The 12313-nt window shown below is 46.6% G+C and overlaps 1 protein-coding gene across 1 annotated transcript; it reads left to right on the top strand.

Annotated features, from left to right (window-relative positions):
- The first annotated feature begins 678 nt into the window (after positions 1–678).
- On the top strand, positions 679–11886 carry FOXR1 (forkhead box R1). Its single transcript, XM_047753477.1, has 5 exons — positions 679–949; positions 9472–9546; positions 9640–9887; positions 10125–10351; positions 11139–11886. Exons 1-5 carry the CDS (start codon positions 889–891, stop codon positions 11419–11421), a joined length of 894 nt encoding a protein of 297 aa, XP_047609433.1. The 5' UTR covers positions 679–888; the 3' UTR covers positions 11422–11886.
- Positions 11887–12313: the final 427 nt, after the last annotated feature.

Raw genomic sequence — 12313 nt, forward strand, 5'->3', positions numbered from 1 at the left:
AAATGTGACAAAAAAACATTAATAATAATTGGTGTAATTGGTGACCTACCGGATTTAGATATACTGGAATTTTTTTTCCCCACCTCTGGGGTGCACACAGGGCGTGTGGAAATTCCCCAGGAGTGGGGTGGGTAGCAAATATGAGCTGCAGCTGCGACCTATGCAACAGCTGCTAGGGCATATAGAGTGGATATGGAATCCAGGACAGAGAAAACTCCAGATCCTTAACCTGGTGCACCACAGTGGGAACTCCCTTTAAAAAAAAAAAAATACTGGCATTTTTTATAGTAATCTTGGGGCTTTTCTGTAAATTTGAAATTAAAAACAAGATTTAAAAATCACCATCCCAAAATCACATCAAATCAAATCATAAAAATCACCCTTTAATCCTATCTCCACCCTGTACTAACAGATGCGATTGTGGATAAACCATGAAATCTTCCGAACTTCTAGAAAGTAGCTTTTCATACCACTGTGGGTTCATTCTTAAATGACAGACTGATTTACTAAATAAAATAAGAGCTTGGAGCAAATGTAGACTGGGCAGAGAGCCTGGGATACCTCCCTTCCGGACCCCCAAATTGCCCAAACCCCCCTTTGAAAGCGTGCGGGGTTGCGGAAAGACGTGGCGTGGAGCACTCAGCAGAGGCCCGGGATCAAGGGTGTCAAATGGGGACTCTGCACACCTGAGCGGGCTCCAACCTAACTCCATCCCGGAGCGCGGGGATTTGAGGAAGTGCCTCCCAGGCCTCAGCCTCAGTCTCTCCCGACTCTCGCCCACCCTGTGGCTGGCTCTCCCTCCTCTCTCTAAACGTGGACCTGAAACTCCAGCACCTCGACTTCTGGGCCAGCCTCCATGGCCAGGTCCCAGGATTGTTGGACTGGGACATGGGGAACGAGTCCTTTCTGGCCTTCACCACGACGCACCTGCCCTTAGCGGAACAGAACCGTAAGTGTCCGGGCTCGGGCCGTGGGGGAGGGGCGCGCCGCGGCGGGTCGGGGGCTCGTGGGCGCGGATTCCTCGGCCTTTGACCTTCTCGCCGACCCCCCAGCCCCGTGATGAGGTCGCCTTTTGGGGCCCCTCGTCCCCTTTGCTGAGCCCAGGAGCCCCCTCCACCCCGCCCCCATTTTTTCCAAGTGGCCATGGGGTCTCCGCCTCGACCGAAAGCCCACGGAGGGCAGGGGTCCTGCCTGAAAACGACCTTTAAACCTTACCACCACCCCCTTTCCGGCTCCGTCCCAGAACCTTCTAGGCCTCTTGGCCTTTTCCCCGTGGCACCTACGCCATTTGGACCCGTCGCGTATTTCGCTCATTTGTCTCTTCAAAAATTTTCTTCTGTTAATTTTGTTCATCGCTGTATCCCACCTCTTAATACATGTCTGACACCTTGAAGTGCTCAATATTTGCTGAATGGGTAGTTGACTGTTGTCTGTAAAAATACCTATTTTTTCCTTTGGTCTTCAAGTGTTGAGAGTTGAGTAATCACCTCCCACCTTCCTGGTACGTGATTGCCGTCTGTTCCAGCAAAGTGCTTGGATTAATTTATTTTCCTCCTTCAATCCACCCCTTTTGCTGCCTCCCACACACTCAAGTATCTACCCTAATCCATTTAATGTCCTTAGATAGGTGTATCTTTAAAAACTGTTTAGCATTTTGTTGTTTATAGGTGACCTTGATTTACATAATGCTCGTTTTTTTTTCCCTATTCACATTGTTTTTGAGAGTAATTTGTGTTGCTTAATGGAGATCTGGTTCATCATTTCTGACTGCTGTGTAGTATTCTATCTGCATTTACTACCTTTTGCATATATATATATATATATATATATATATTTTTTTTTTTTTTGGCTTGTTAGGGCCACACCTGAGGCATATGGAGGTTCCCAGGCTAGGGGTCCAATCAGAGGAGCTACAGCTGCAGACCTACACCACAGCCACAGCAATGCCAAATCCTTAAGCCACTGAGCACAGCCAGGGATTGAACCCTCAACCTTGTGGTTCCTAGTCGGATTCATTTCCACTGCACCATGATGGGAGCTCCACCTTTTGCATTTTAATTCACCTTCCTAATGGAGACAAAACTCCATTGGAACTCTTTGCCATCATAAGTAATGACATTCCTTTGTCTTCACTGATTAAAAGAAATATTTATTGAGTACCTCCAATTTATCAGGCAGTGTTCTGGATACTCACATGATCCATAATGAACAAAACAGACAGGTCTTCATGGAGCTGATATTCTATTGGGGCCAAACAGACAATCCACATTAAAATATTTATATAGTATGTTGTAAGATGATAGCTGAGATGGATTGTTGTTTTTTAAAGGACTCTGTAAGAGGGCTCTGGAATCAGGGTGAGGAAGTGGTAGCAGCTACAGTTTTAAATAGGGTCATCAAGCTGGTCTGATTTGGGGAAAAAAATATTTGAAAAGAGTTGAAGGAGGTGAGGTAGTGAGCCAGGAGGATACTTAGAGGAAAAGACTCTATTGCAGAAGAAATAGCCTGTGTAAAAGCCCTCAGGAAGGAATATGCCTGAAGTGTTTGTGGAACCGGTTAACAGGCCAGTGAGGCCAGAATCAAAGCAAATAAAGACAGAGTTCCCATCGTGGCTCAGCGGTAACAAACCCGACTAGTATCCATGAGGCCGCCGGTTCAATCCGTTCAGTTGCTGAGAGCTGTGGTGTAGGCTGGCAGCTGCATCTCCGGTTCGACCCCTAGCCTGGGAACCCCATATGCCGCAGGTGCGGGTCTTTAAAAAAAAAAAAAAGTAAATAAAGAGGAGAGTTCAGACTCGTGAGGCGTGGAGCAGAGATCAGGAAGAGACCTCTTCCACTCTGGGGGCATTGGGATTGACCTTAAGTAAGATTCTGAATGGCGAAAAGTTTTGGAGCGGAGGAATGAGTGTGTGATAGGATGCCTAACTTGGTTTAATCTTCTGCTATCACTAATAATCTTAAAATTATTAAGATTTTTAATAATTTTTGGCGTTCCCACTGTGGTGCAGTGGGTTAAGAATCTGCAGCTGCTCAGGTCATAGCTGTGGCTCGATGGCCTAGGAACTTCCATATGCCACAGGTGCAGCCATAAAATATATATATATATACTTTAATAATTTTTGAGCAAGGAGCCCCACACTTTCATTTTGCACTGGGCCCTACACATTATGCAGATTGGACCACTAGGGTGGTGGCAGAGGATATGGTAAGAAGGTAGAACCAGCTGGATTTGTTTGATGGATTGGATGTGTGGTTTAAGAAAAAGAGATTAGAGGATGACTCCTTCAGAGTTTTTGGCTGATCAAGTGGAAGGATGGAGTTGGACTGAGATGGGGGAAGCTTCTGGTAGAATGGTTGAGGGAGGAAAATCAGGAATTCTGTTCTGGACATGCTCAGTTTGAGATACTTTTGTTTTGTTATGGCTAAGGCACATGGAAGTTCCTGGGCCAGGAACTGGACTCATGCCACAGCAGTGATCCAAGCCGCTGCAGTGACAATGTCAGATCCTTAACCTGCTGCACTGCAAAAGAACTCAAGAGAATCTTTGGTATATACCTGGCATTTAAGGGGTGAGAATAGAGAAGGACCAAGAATGAGCCCTGGGGGCATTCCAGTCTAAAGACATTGGTGAGAGGAGAGATAACCAACAAAAACTGAGGAAATGACCATTGAGAATCAAAACTGTGATTGTGGTTTCCTGGAAACCCAGAAGAAAGTGTTTCAAAGGAGTGGTCACAGGAGAGGAACCTGCTGTGAGAGGTCAGGTCAGAGGTGGGCTGACAGTTGGAAACAGCCTTGATTATACGGTTTGGGGGACAGCAACCTTGATCATAGTGGTTTTAGTGGAGTGGTGGAGGAGAAGGCCTGCTTGGCCAGGGTTTAAGAGTAGAAAGGGGAGTTCCCATCGTGGCGCAGTGGTTAACGAATCTGACTAGGAACCATGAGGTTGCGGGTTCGGTCCCTGCCCTTGCTCAGTGGGTTAACCATCCGGCGTTGCCGTGAGCTGTGGTGTAGGTTGCAGACGCGGCTCGGATCCTGCGTTGCTGTGGCTCTGGCGTAGGCCGGTGGCTACAGCTCCGATTCGACCCCTAGCCTGGGAACCTCCATATGCCGCGGGAGCAGCCCAAAGAAATAGCAAAAAGACAAAAAAAAAAAAAAAGAAAAAAAAGAAAAGAGTAGAAAGGAGGGCAGGTGGAGACAGAAAGTAGAGGCAGTTCTTTCAAGGAGTTCTTCCTCAAATGAAAGCAAAAATATAGAGTATGGCCTGGTACAGAAAGTGGGGACAAAAGAAGTTCTGGTTTTCAATATAATGAGAGAATTAACAGTATATTTGAATCTTGATGAGAATGATCCAGAGACAGAAATTAATAGCAGGAGAGAGGAGAGGATTGTTGAAACATCGTGCTTGAGAAGACAGAGCAGCAGAGGGAGACAGAGGGATAGTCCTTTTTTTTTTCTTTTTTCTTTTTTTTTTTTTTTGTCTTTTCAGGGCCAAATCCTTGGGATATGGAGATTCCATTCCCAGCTAGGGGTTGAATTCGAGCTGCAGCTGCCAGCCTATACCACAGCCATAGCAATGCCAGATCTGAGCCACGTCTGTGACCTACGCCATAGCTCACAGCAACACTGTGATCCTTAACCCATTGAGCAAGGCCAGGGATCGAACCTCCATCTTCATGGATACTAGTCAGATTCATTTTCACTGAGCCACAACAGGAACTCCTAGAGGGACTATCCTTTGGTCCCACTGAGATCATGTCTGTTGATCCTTTCACCCTTTCACTGCTCTCAATCACTGGATGTCCTCTCTTTAACTAACCTGGAATCCCCCCATCAAACAAGCTCACTCTCTTGCATACACCATCCACTCCTTTGGCCCTCTATGGCTTTGGAACACTTGTTTTTCCAGCCACACCCCTGATTAAACCCAACTCTATGACAAGTCCCCCAAAGCCATAGATCAATGGATTGGTGATATCAGTGGTATCAAAGGATGGCTGGAGTTGAGAGGAAGATGGTTGGAAAGAGAAGGTGGTACATTTCTATGTGGTGTAAAAATGACATTTTGGAGAGGATGAAGTTCTTGGTTTAGATTATGACAGATAATGATGGAAGGCAAAATTTGGGGAGAAGAGTTTAAGAAACTTAGAGGCCAGGTTACTAGGAAAATCATCTCTATCTCTTGAAATAGCCAAGATGTAAGGCAAGAGTAGCATTAGAACAGTGAACCAGGAACTAAACTCTTTAAATGAGAATGACTGAGAGTTTGGTAGATGATAGTAACAAGGAAGGTTAGTATACAAGTTCCTCTCTTAACATGTATAGACACTCCCAGGAATAGAGAGTAAGGTGCCAGTGTAATCAAGGATCCAATTTCATTGCATCTTCACCAACACTTGTGGTATTACCTGTTTTTATAGTTCTTGCCAATTTGAGGTGAAGTGTTATCTCATTCTTTTATTGTGTTCTTATCTAGAAAGGCTGAACATCTTCAGGTATCCTTTCCTTCTGAATACTGATTGTATCTTTTACCCATTTATAGATTTGTCTTACCCTTTAATTTTTATTTATTTGTTTGTTTTCCTTTTTAGGGCCGCACCTCTGGCACATGGAGGTTCCCAGGCTAGGGGTCAAATCAGAACTGCAGCTGCTTGCCTACGCCATAGCCACAGCAACGCACTGGATCCTTAACCCACTGAGCGAGGCCAGGGATCGAACATGAATCCTCATGTATACTAGTTGGGTTTGTAACCTACTGAGTCACAACAGGAACTCCTAATATTTTTTAACAGCCACATCTGCAGCATATGGAAGTTCCTGAGCTAGGGGTTAAATCAGAGCTGCAGCTGAGGCCTAAAGCCATGGCATTACTGGACCTGAGCCACATCTGTGACTTATGCCACAGCTTGCAGCAATGCCAGATCCTTAAACCACTGAGTGAGGCCAGGGAGCAAACCCACATCCTCATAGAGACAATGTCCGGTCCTTAACCCACTGAGCCACAATCCATTAGCCTTTTATTTTTTCATTTAGAGACGATGTCTATCAGAGAACTGAAAGCTTTAGGAGTTGAATTTTTTTTTCTGGTTTATTTTATTAATTTTTTTCCTTTGTGATTTTTACTGTGTAGAACTTTTTAATTTTTATGTATTATAATACTATATTAAATGTAGTGATTAATTAGAGGATTATTGGTATACTTATGTATTATATATCTCTACTTATTGAAGTCTTTTATATCCTTAAATAGTGATTGCATCTTTTTCACATAAAGGTCTAGCCCAGTCTTGGATGGGTTAACTCCTAGTACATTATAATTTTGGTTGCTATTGTCAACAGCATCTTTTTGGAAAAAAAAAAAAAAATCATTTTCCAGGAGTTCCCGTCGTGGCGCAGTGGTTAACGAATCCAACTAGGAACCATGAGGTTGTGGGTTTGGTCCCTGCCCTTGCTCAGTGGGTTAACGATCCGGCGTTGCTGTGAGCTGTGGTGTAGGTTGTAGATGCAGCTCTGGCGTAGGCCAGCGGCTGCAGCTCTGATTCAACCTCTAGCCTGGGAACCTCCATATGCCACAAGAGCGGCCCAAAGAAATAGCAAGAAGACAAAAAATAAAATAAAATAAAAGCACCTTTAAAAAAAAATGGGTAGAAACAAAATAATGCTTTTAAAAAAAAATCATTTTCCAGTTTCTTCATGTTAGTATAGAGGAACAGTGGCGATTAGTATGTTGCTTTTATATCCAGCAAACCTGATGGGCTCTTATTGGTTTTAATAATTTAAATATTGATTTTTATATGGTTTTCTATGTTAATGTTTTTTCTTTCTGTAAATAATTATAGTTTTGCCTTTTTCTATTTTATTTTTTTGCTTTTTAGGGCCGCACCCGCGGCATATGGAGGTTCCCAGCCTAGGGGTTTAATTGGAGCTACAGCTGCCCGCCTACGCCACAGCCATAGCAATGCCAGATCTGAGCCATGTCTGCGACCTGCACTACAGCTCAGGGCAATGCCAGATCCTTAACCCACTGAGCAGGGCCAGGGACTGAACCGGCAACCTCATGGTTCCTAGTCAAATTCATTTCTGCATCACAATGACGGGAACGCCCAGTTTTGCCTTTTTCTTTTTTATATCTCTTACTGTTTTTTCCTTTTTAGAATACTATGTTGAACATTAATGATGTAATGGGTATCCTTTATAATTACTGAGCTCTCCAATAAGTATATTATCATTTTCCAGACAAAAACCTAGATCTATCTCTAGTATGAGGACATTCCTTGGGGACAGTGAGGGGACAGAAATAATTCCCTCTAATCCCAAGGAGCCAACATCTGCCAAGCAGATAGCTCTAATATATACCTGATTTACTCTAGCCCAGCATATTCATTCATTCAGTGGAGCTCCTCCTATATGCCAAGCAGTGAAGGAGACAGACCTGGAGATAGACTCTAAGCAAGTAATTACTCTAAAATGTGTGCTATGGGGGTGTATGGACAAGTAGTCACAGAAGGCTTGCTTTAGAAAGGTGTTTAGGAGTTCCCATTGCGGTTCAGTGGGTTAAGAACCCAATATAATGTGCATGAGGATGTGGGATCAATTCCTGGCCTTGTTCAGTGGATTAAGTATCTCAGAAATTGAGGGTGTGGGATGGAAATCCTATAAAATTGGATTGTGATGATCATTGTACAACTATAAATGTAATAATAATAAAAAAAAAGTATCCCAGCATTGCCACAAGTTGCAGCTTGGATCTGGCGTTGCTGTGGCCCTGGCATGGGCTGGCAGCTACAGCTCCGATTCGACCCCTAACCTGGGTACTTACATATGCTGCAGGTGCAGCTGTAAAAAGAAAAAAAGAGAGAGAAAGAAAGTTGTTTAAACAGAGGCCTGATGGGTAAGTAGTAATTAACTAGACAAGCAGAAAGAGGGAAGAGTGTTTTAGACAATGGAAACAGCTTATGGGAAGGCCTAGGAGTTAGATGTGGTCTGTTGGAGATGGGCTGAGAGCCTGAGAGGAATGACTTAACACTGATGAGGAGCCAGGGCCTTGCAGACTATCTCAAGGAATTTGGATTTGGCCCAAAGGCGATGGACAGCCATCAAAAGGTTTTTCACTGAAGGGTGATAAGACTGGGTTAACATTTTAGGGAGATCATTCAAACTGCAATATGGTAAGTTTTGTTGTTGTTTTGTTTTCTTCTTTTTTTGCAATATGATAAACTAAAGAAAAGAAGATAAATAGACTTTTTTAGATTATGGTTTGGACTAGGATGGTAGAACTTGGTGATTGATTGGGTGTGGCTGTATGGGAAAGAGAAGAGTCTAGAATGATTTCCAGGAATTCCTGTTGTGGCTCAGTGGAAACAAAGCCAACTAGTATCCATGAGGATTCCGATAAGGATCTCTCAGTGGGTTAAGGATCCAGCACTGCAGTGAGCTGTAGTGTAGGTTGAAGACCTAGTCATTGCTGTGGCTGTGGCTGGCCACTACAGCTCCAATTTGACCCCTAGCCTGGCAGCTTCCATATGCCACAGGCGCAGCCATAAAAAAAGAAAAAAGAAAACAATGTTATGGTTGGAGTTCCAGTCGTGGCTTGGTGGTTAACAAATCCAACTAGGAACCATGAGGTTGTGGGTTCGATCCCTGCCCTTGCTCAGTAGGTTAAGGCTCTGGCGTTGCCGTGAGCTGTGGTGTAGGTCGCAGACGTGGCTGAGATCCCGCATTGCTGTGGTGTAGGCTGGCGGCTACAGCTCCGATTCAACCCCTAGCCTGGGAACCTCCATATGCTGAGGGAGCGGCCCTAGAAAAGATTAAAAAAAGGCCAAAAAAAAAAGTTACGGTTACTAAAGGGAAAGTAGGGAGTGGGGATAAATTAGGAGTTTGGGATTAACATATACACACTATTATATATAAAATAGGTAACTAACAAGGACTTACTATATAGTACAGGGAACTATAGTCAGTATCAAAATTGAGAGGGTGTAAACCACCTATAATGGAAAAGAATAAAAATCATTAAAAAAATTGAGGGGGTAAAAAAAGAATGATTTCCAAGTTTTTGGCTGGCCTAGACAACTGGTTACATGGTACCACTTGCTGAAAGGAAGAGCAGGAAAGTGGAGTTTAGTTTGGGAAATGTTCACTCCAAGTGCTTATGGGTTATTCTGTAGGCAGTTCCCCTTAACAGATAGCAGAAAAGTCTGGGCTAGAGATAAAGATTTGAAAGCCCTGAGTTGATAGATGATGACTGACTGGAGGCATTAATGAGATGGTTCAGGGACAGTAATGCGAGGTAAGAAGAGAAGAATGCAGAGAATAAGAAGGTCAGAGAGGTAAGGGAAACCAGTAATGTTCATGGCGTCATGGCTTCCCAGGCAGGGCCCACGGCCTCTTCCCAGGGAAGCTTCAAGGCCAGGATCCCAGGCACACAGTGCAAATCCTAGGACATTTTTTGACTCTTCTCTCTTTTCGCCAGTTGCCAGATATAAACTCCGAATAGTTGAGCCACCAAAATTGCCTCTGGGGAAAAAACCCAACCCTGATAATGATGGTGAGTAGAGAGAATGAGTTTTCTGAGGCCTGGGTGGGATACCCAAAGCCCATGAGCTATGGCCAGCCCATAGTCTCCTTTGTCTCTGCACAGGTCCAGATTTTGAGCCCAACCTGTGGATGTGGGTAGACCCCAACATCGTGTTACCTCCTGGAAAGCTGGAGGTCCCACAACCCAGTAAGGGGGAGAATCTGACAAGCACAGTCCCCTCCCCTCAGCTGTCCCCCAAAGAAGAAGACTTTGCCCGCTATGCAGAGGCCACAGTGGTGGAGTCACCATCACCGTCCAGAGAGCAGTCTCCCCCTCGGAAGCGGTTTGCCTCTTCCCCCAGCACCTGGGAGGTAGGGATTTCTCCGCCGGGCTTGGGCTGTAGGCAGGGTGGGCTTAGGATGATGCCTGAGAGAGAGAGTTCTGTGTTCTTAGGGATAACAAAGGGCTAATGGGTTCAGAAATTAGCTGTGCCCCTGGGTTGGGGAGAAGCCCAGAGGGTGGCCCTAGAGCACCACCCCTTCCTGCCATTGCTCGGGTGGAGTAGAGGCCGTGGAGTCAGGACCAGCTCCTACTCTGTGCCCCTCTAGCTCACAGAAGAGGAGGAGGCTGAGAACCAGGATGACAGCTCCTCTGTGGCTCTCCCGTCCCCTCACAAAAGGGCCCCCCTCCAGAGTCGGAGGCTTCGGCAAACCAACAGCCAGGCGGGGAGGCTCTGGTCCCGGCCCCCTCTCAATTACTTCCATCTAATTGCACTGGCATTAAGAAACAGTTCCCCCTGTGGCCTCAACGTGCAACAGATCTACAGTTTCACTCGGTATGTGCCAGGGGCCCTGTGAGGAGGGAGAAGGGAGGGGGCAGGGCCCCTGGTCTGACAGGTCCCAGTCTGCCCCAGGCACTGCTTTTAGGGTGTTCCCAAATGTGTATCCACACATCACATATACAGGAAGATAGCCACCCCACCCCCTGTCCCATCTAAGAAACCCCAGCCTTTTTACATCTTAGTTCTTTAAAACAGAAATTTACCTGGGTCATAAATTCTCCCATCTTCTCAAGATCACGCAGTATAAAATGGAGTTTCCCCAATAGTTTCTCACATGCGTTCCCTTTGGACTGAACTGCCTGGCACAGCCTGTCCCCCAGGGACCCAGGGAAGCTGGGCTGCGAAGGGATTTACTTTTAGCTTTGAGAGTCAGGTACCCATGAGCATAAGGATTTTCTCAGACCTTTTCCCTCTGTTGGAAGAGCTGCAGAATATTAATCCTCAAGAGGGGTCCTCCTTGACCAGGATTCCTCTGACAGGAGTGGGTTGGCCTGATTTCTGCTCTGTTTCTATTGCAAGCCAAAGTCCTGAGCCCTTGGAGGGAGGGGGGAAAGTGTGCCTGGGAAGGGGCAGGGAACTGGGTTTAGAAGGTGAGGCTCTGCACAAGCAACGCAGGGGCAGGTGTGCCGCGGGCTGGGTCAGCAGAGCGTGTCCCTGGACCAGCTTGCCCTTCTCCACCGTTCGAAGGGCGGAGGCTCTGGCCCCAGGGGAGAACACTCTCAAGGGCAGGGCATCTCCCCGAGAAACCACGCCTCTCCTGACCACTCATCCCTGTCCACAGACAACATTTCCCCTTTTTCCGGACGGCTCCTGAAGGCTGGAAGAACACCGTGCGTCACAATCTCTGTTTCCGGGACAGCTTTGAGAAGGTGCCGGTCAGCATGCAGGATGGGGCCCCCACGCGGCCTCGATCCTGCCTCTGGAAGTTGACCGAGGAGGGACACCGCCGCTTTGTGGAGGAAGCCCGGGCCTTGGCCTCCACTCGGCTGGAAAGCATCCAGCAGTGCATGAGCCAGCCAGGTGTGAGGCCTTGTCACACGTGGGGCCGAGGGGAGGGGACCTGAAGATCCCTACCCGAGGCTGAGTGTGCAGGGCAGAAGCCAAGGTCACACCATGCGACAGTGGGGGGTGGGTACCTTCTGTAGGAAGAGGAAAGGACAGCAGTGGTCTGGGACCTGGGGTGGTGCCTGCCTGAGGTGGGTCCCCACACATAATCATGGGATATGAGGTACCAGGAGCTGATGGAGACACAGCTAAGGTCCCTCCTCAGAGTCCAGCAGCCTGGGAAGATGTGGACCACACAATGTGAGAAGCATGGTATGAGAGGTTGTTTGCAAAGGGGGCTTTTTCTTTTCCTGGAGACCAGGTGGCATTTGGGCCTTGAGAGAGGAGAGATGGATCACCTGCTGTGAGAGGGCGTTCCAGGCTTAGGGAACAGCAGCTGCGAAGGGCAGATAGATCCCTTTCACTTTCTTCTTTCCTTACAGATGTGATGCCCTTTCTCTTTGACCTTTAAGTTCAAGAACCAAGCGTCAGCCCACGCATTAATAAAGTTATCTGCAATAGCCTGATGTGTGCATGGTCTCTGAGGATGGGGTAGGGGTGGAGGTGGAGGTCAGCTCTGAGATTGGAAATGAGTTGCCCTCGGAGCTGAGGGATGCTCTAGAGGCAATGGGGCAGTTGCCTGGAATGCAGCAAAGGGAGCCTATGCCCTGCTTTCCTCCAAGGAAGATAATACTCAGCCCTCTTCAGGATCCTCCCCCACCACCACCTTTTTTTTTTTTCTTTTGCTGCACCCTCAGCATACAGAATTTCCTGGGCCAGGGATCAAACCCATACCACAGCAGTGACCCGAATCACAGCAGTGACAACACCAGATCCTTAACCCACTGAGCCTCCAGGGAACTCCAGGATCCTATTTTTCTTGGGAGGTGTTAGCATGTAGCAGCCAACCCT

The sequence above is a fragment of the Phacochoerus africanus genome, chromosome 11 (genome assembly GCF_016906955.1).
Source record: "Phacochoerus africanus isolate WHEZ1 chromosome 11, ROS_Pafr_v1, whole genome shotgun sequence".
Taxonomy (NCBI): Eukaryota; Metazoa; Chordata; class Mammalia; order Artiodactyla; family Suidae; genus Phacochoerus; species Phacochoerus africanus.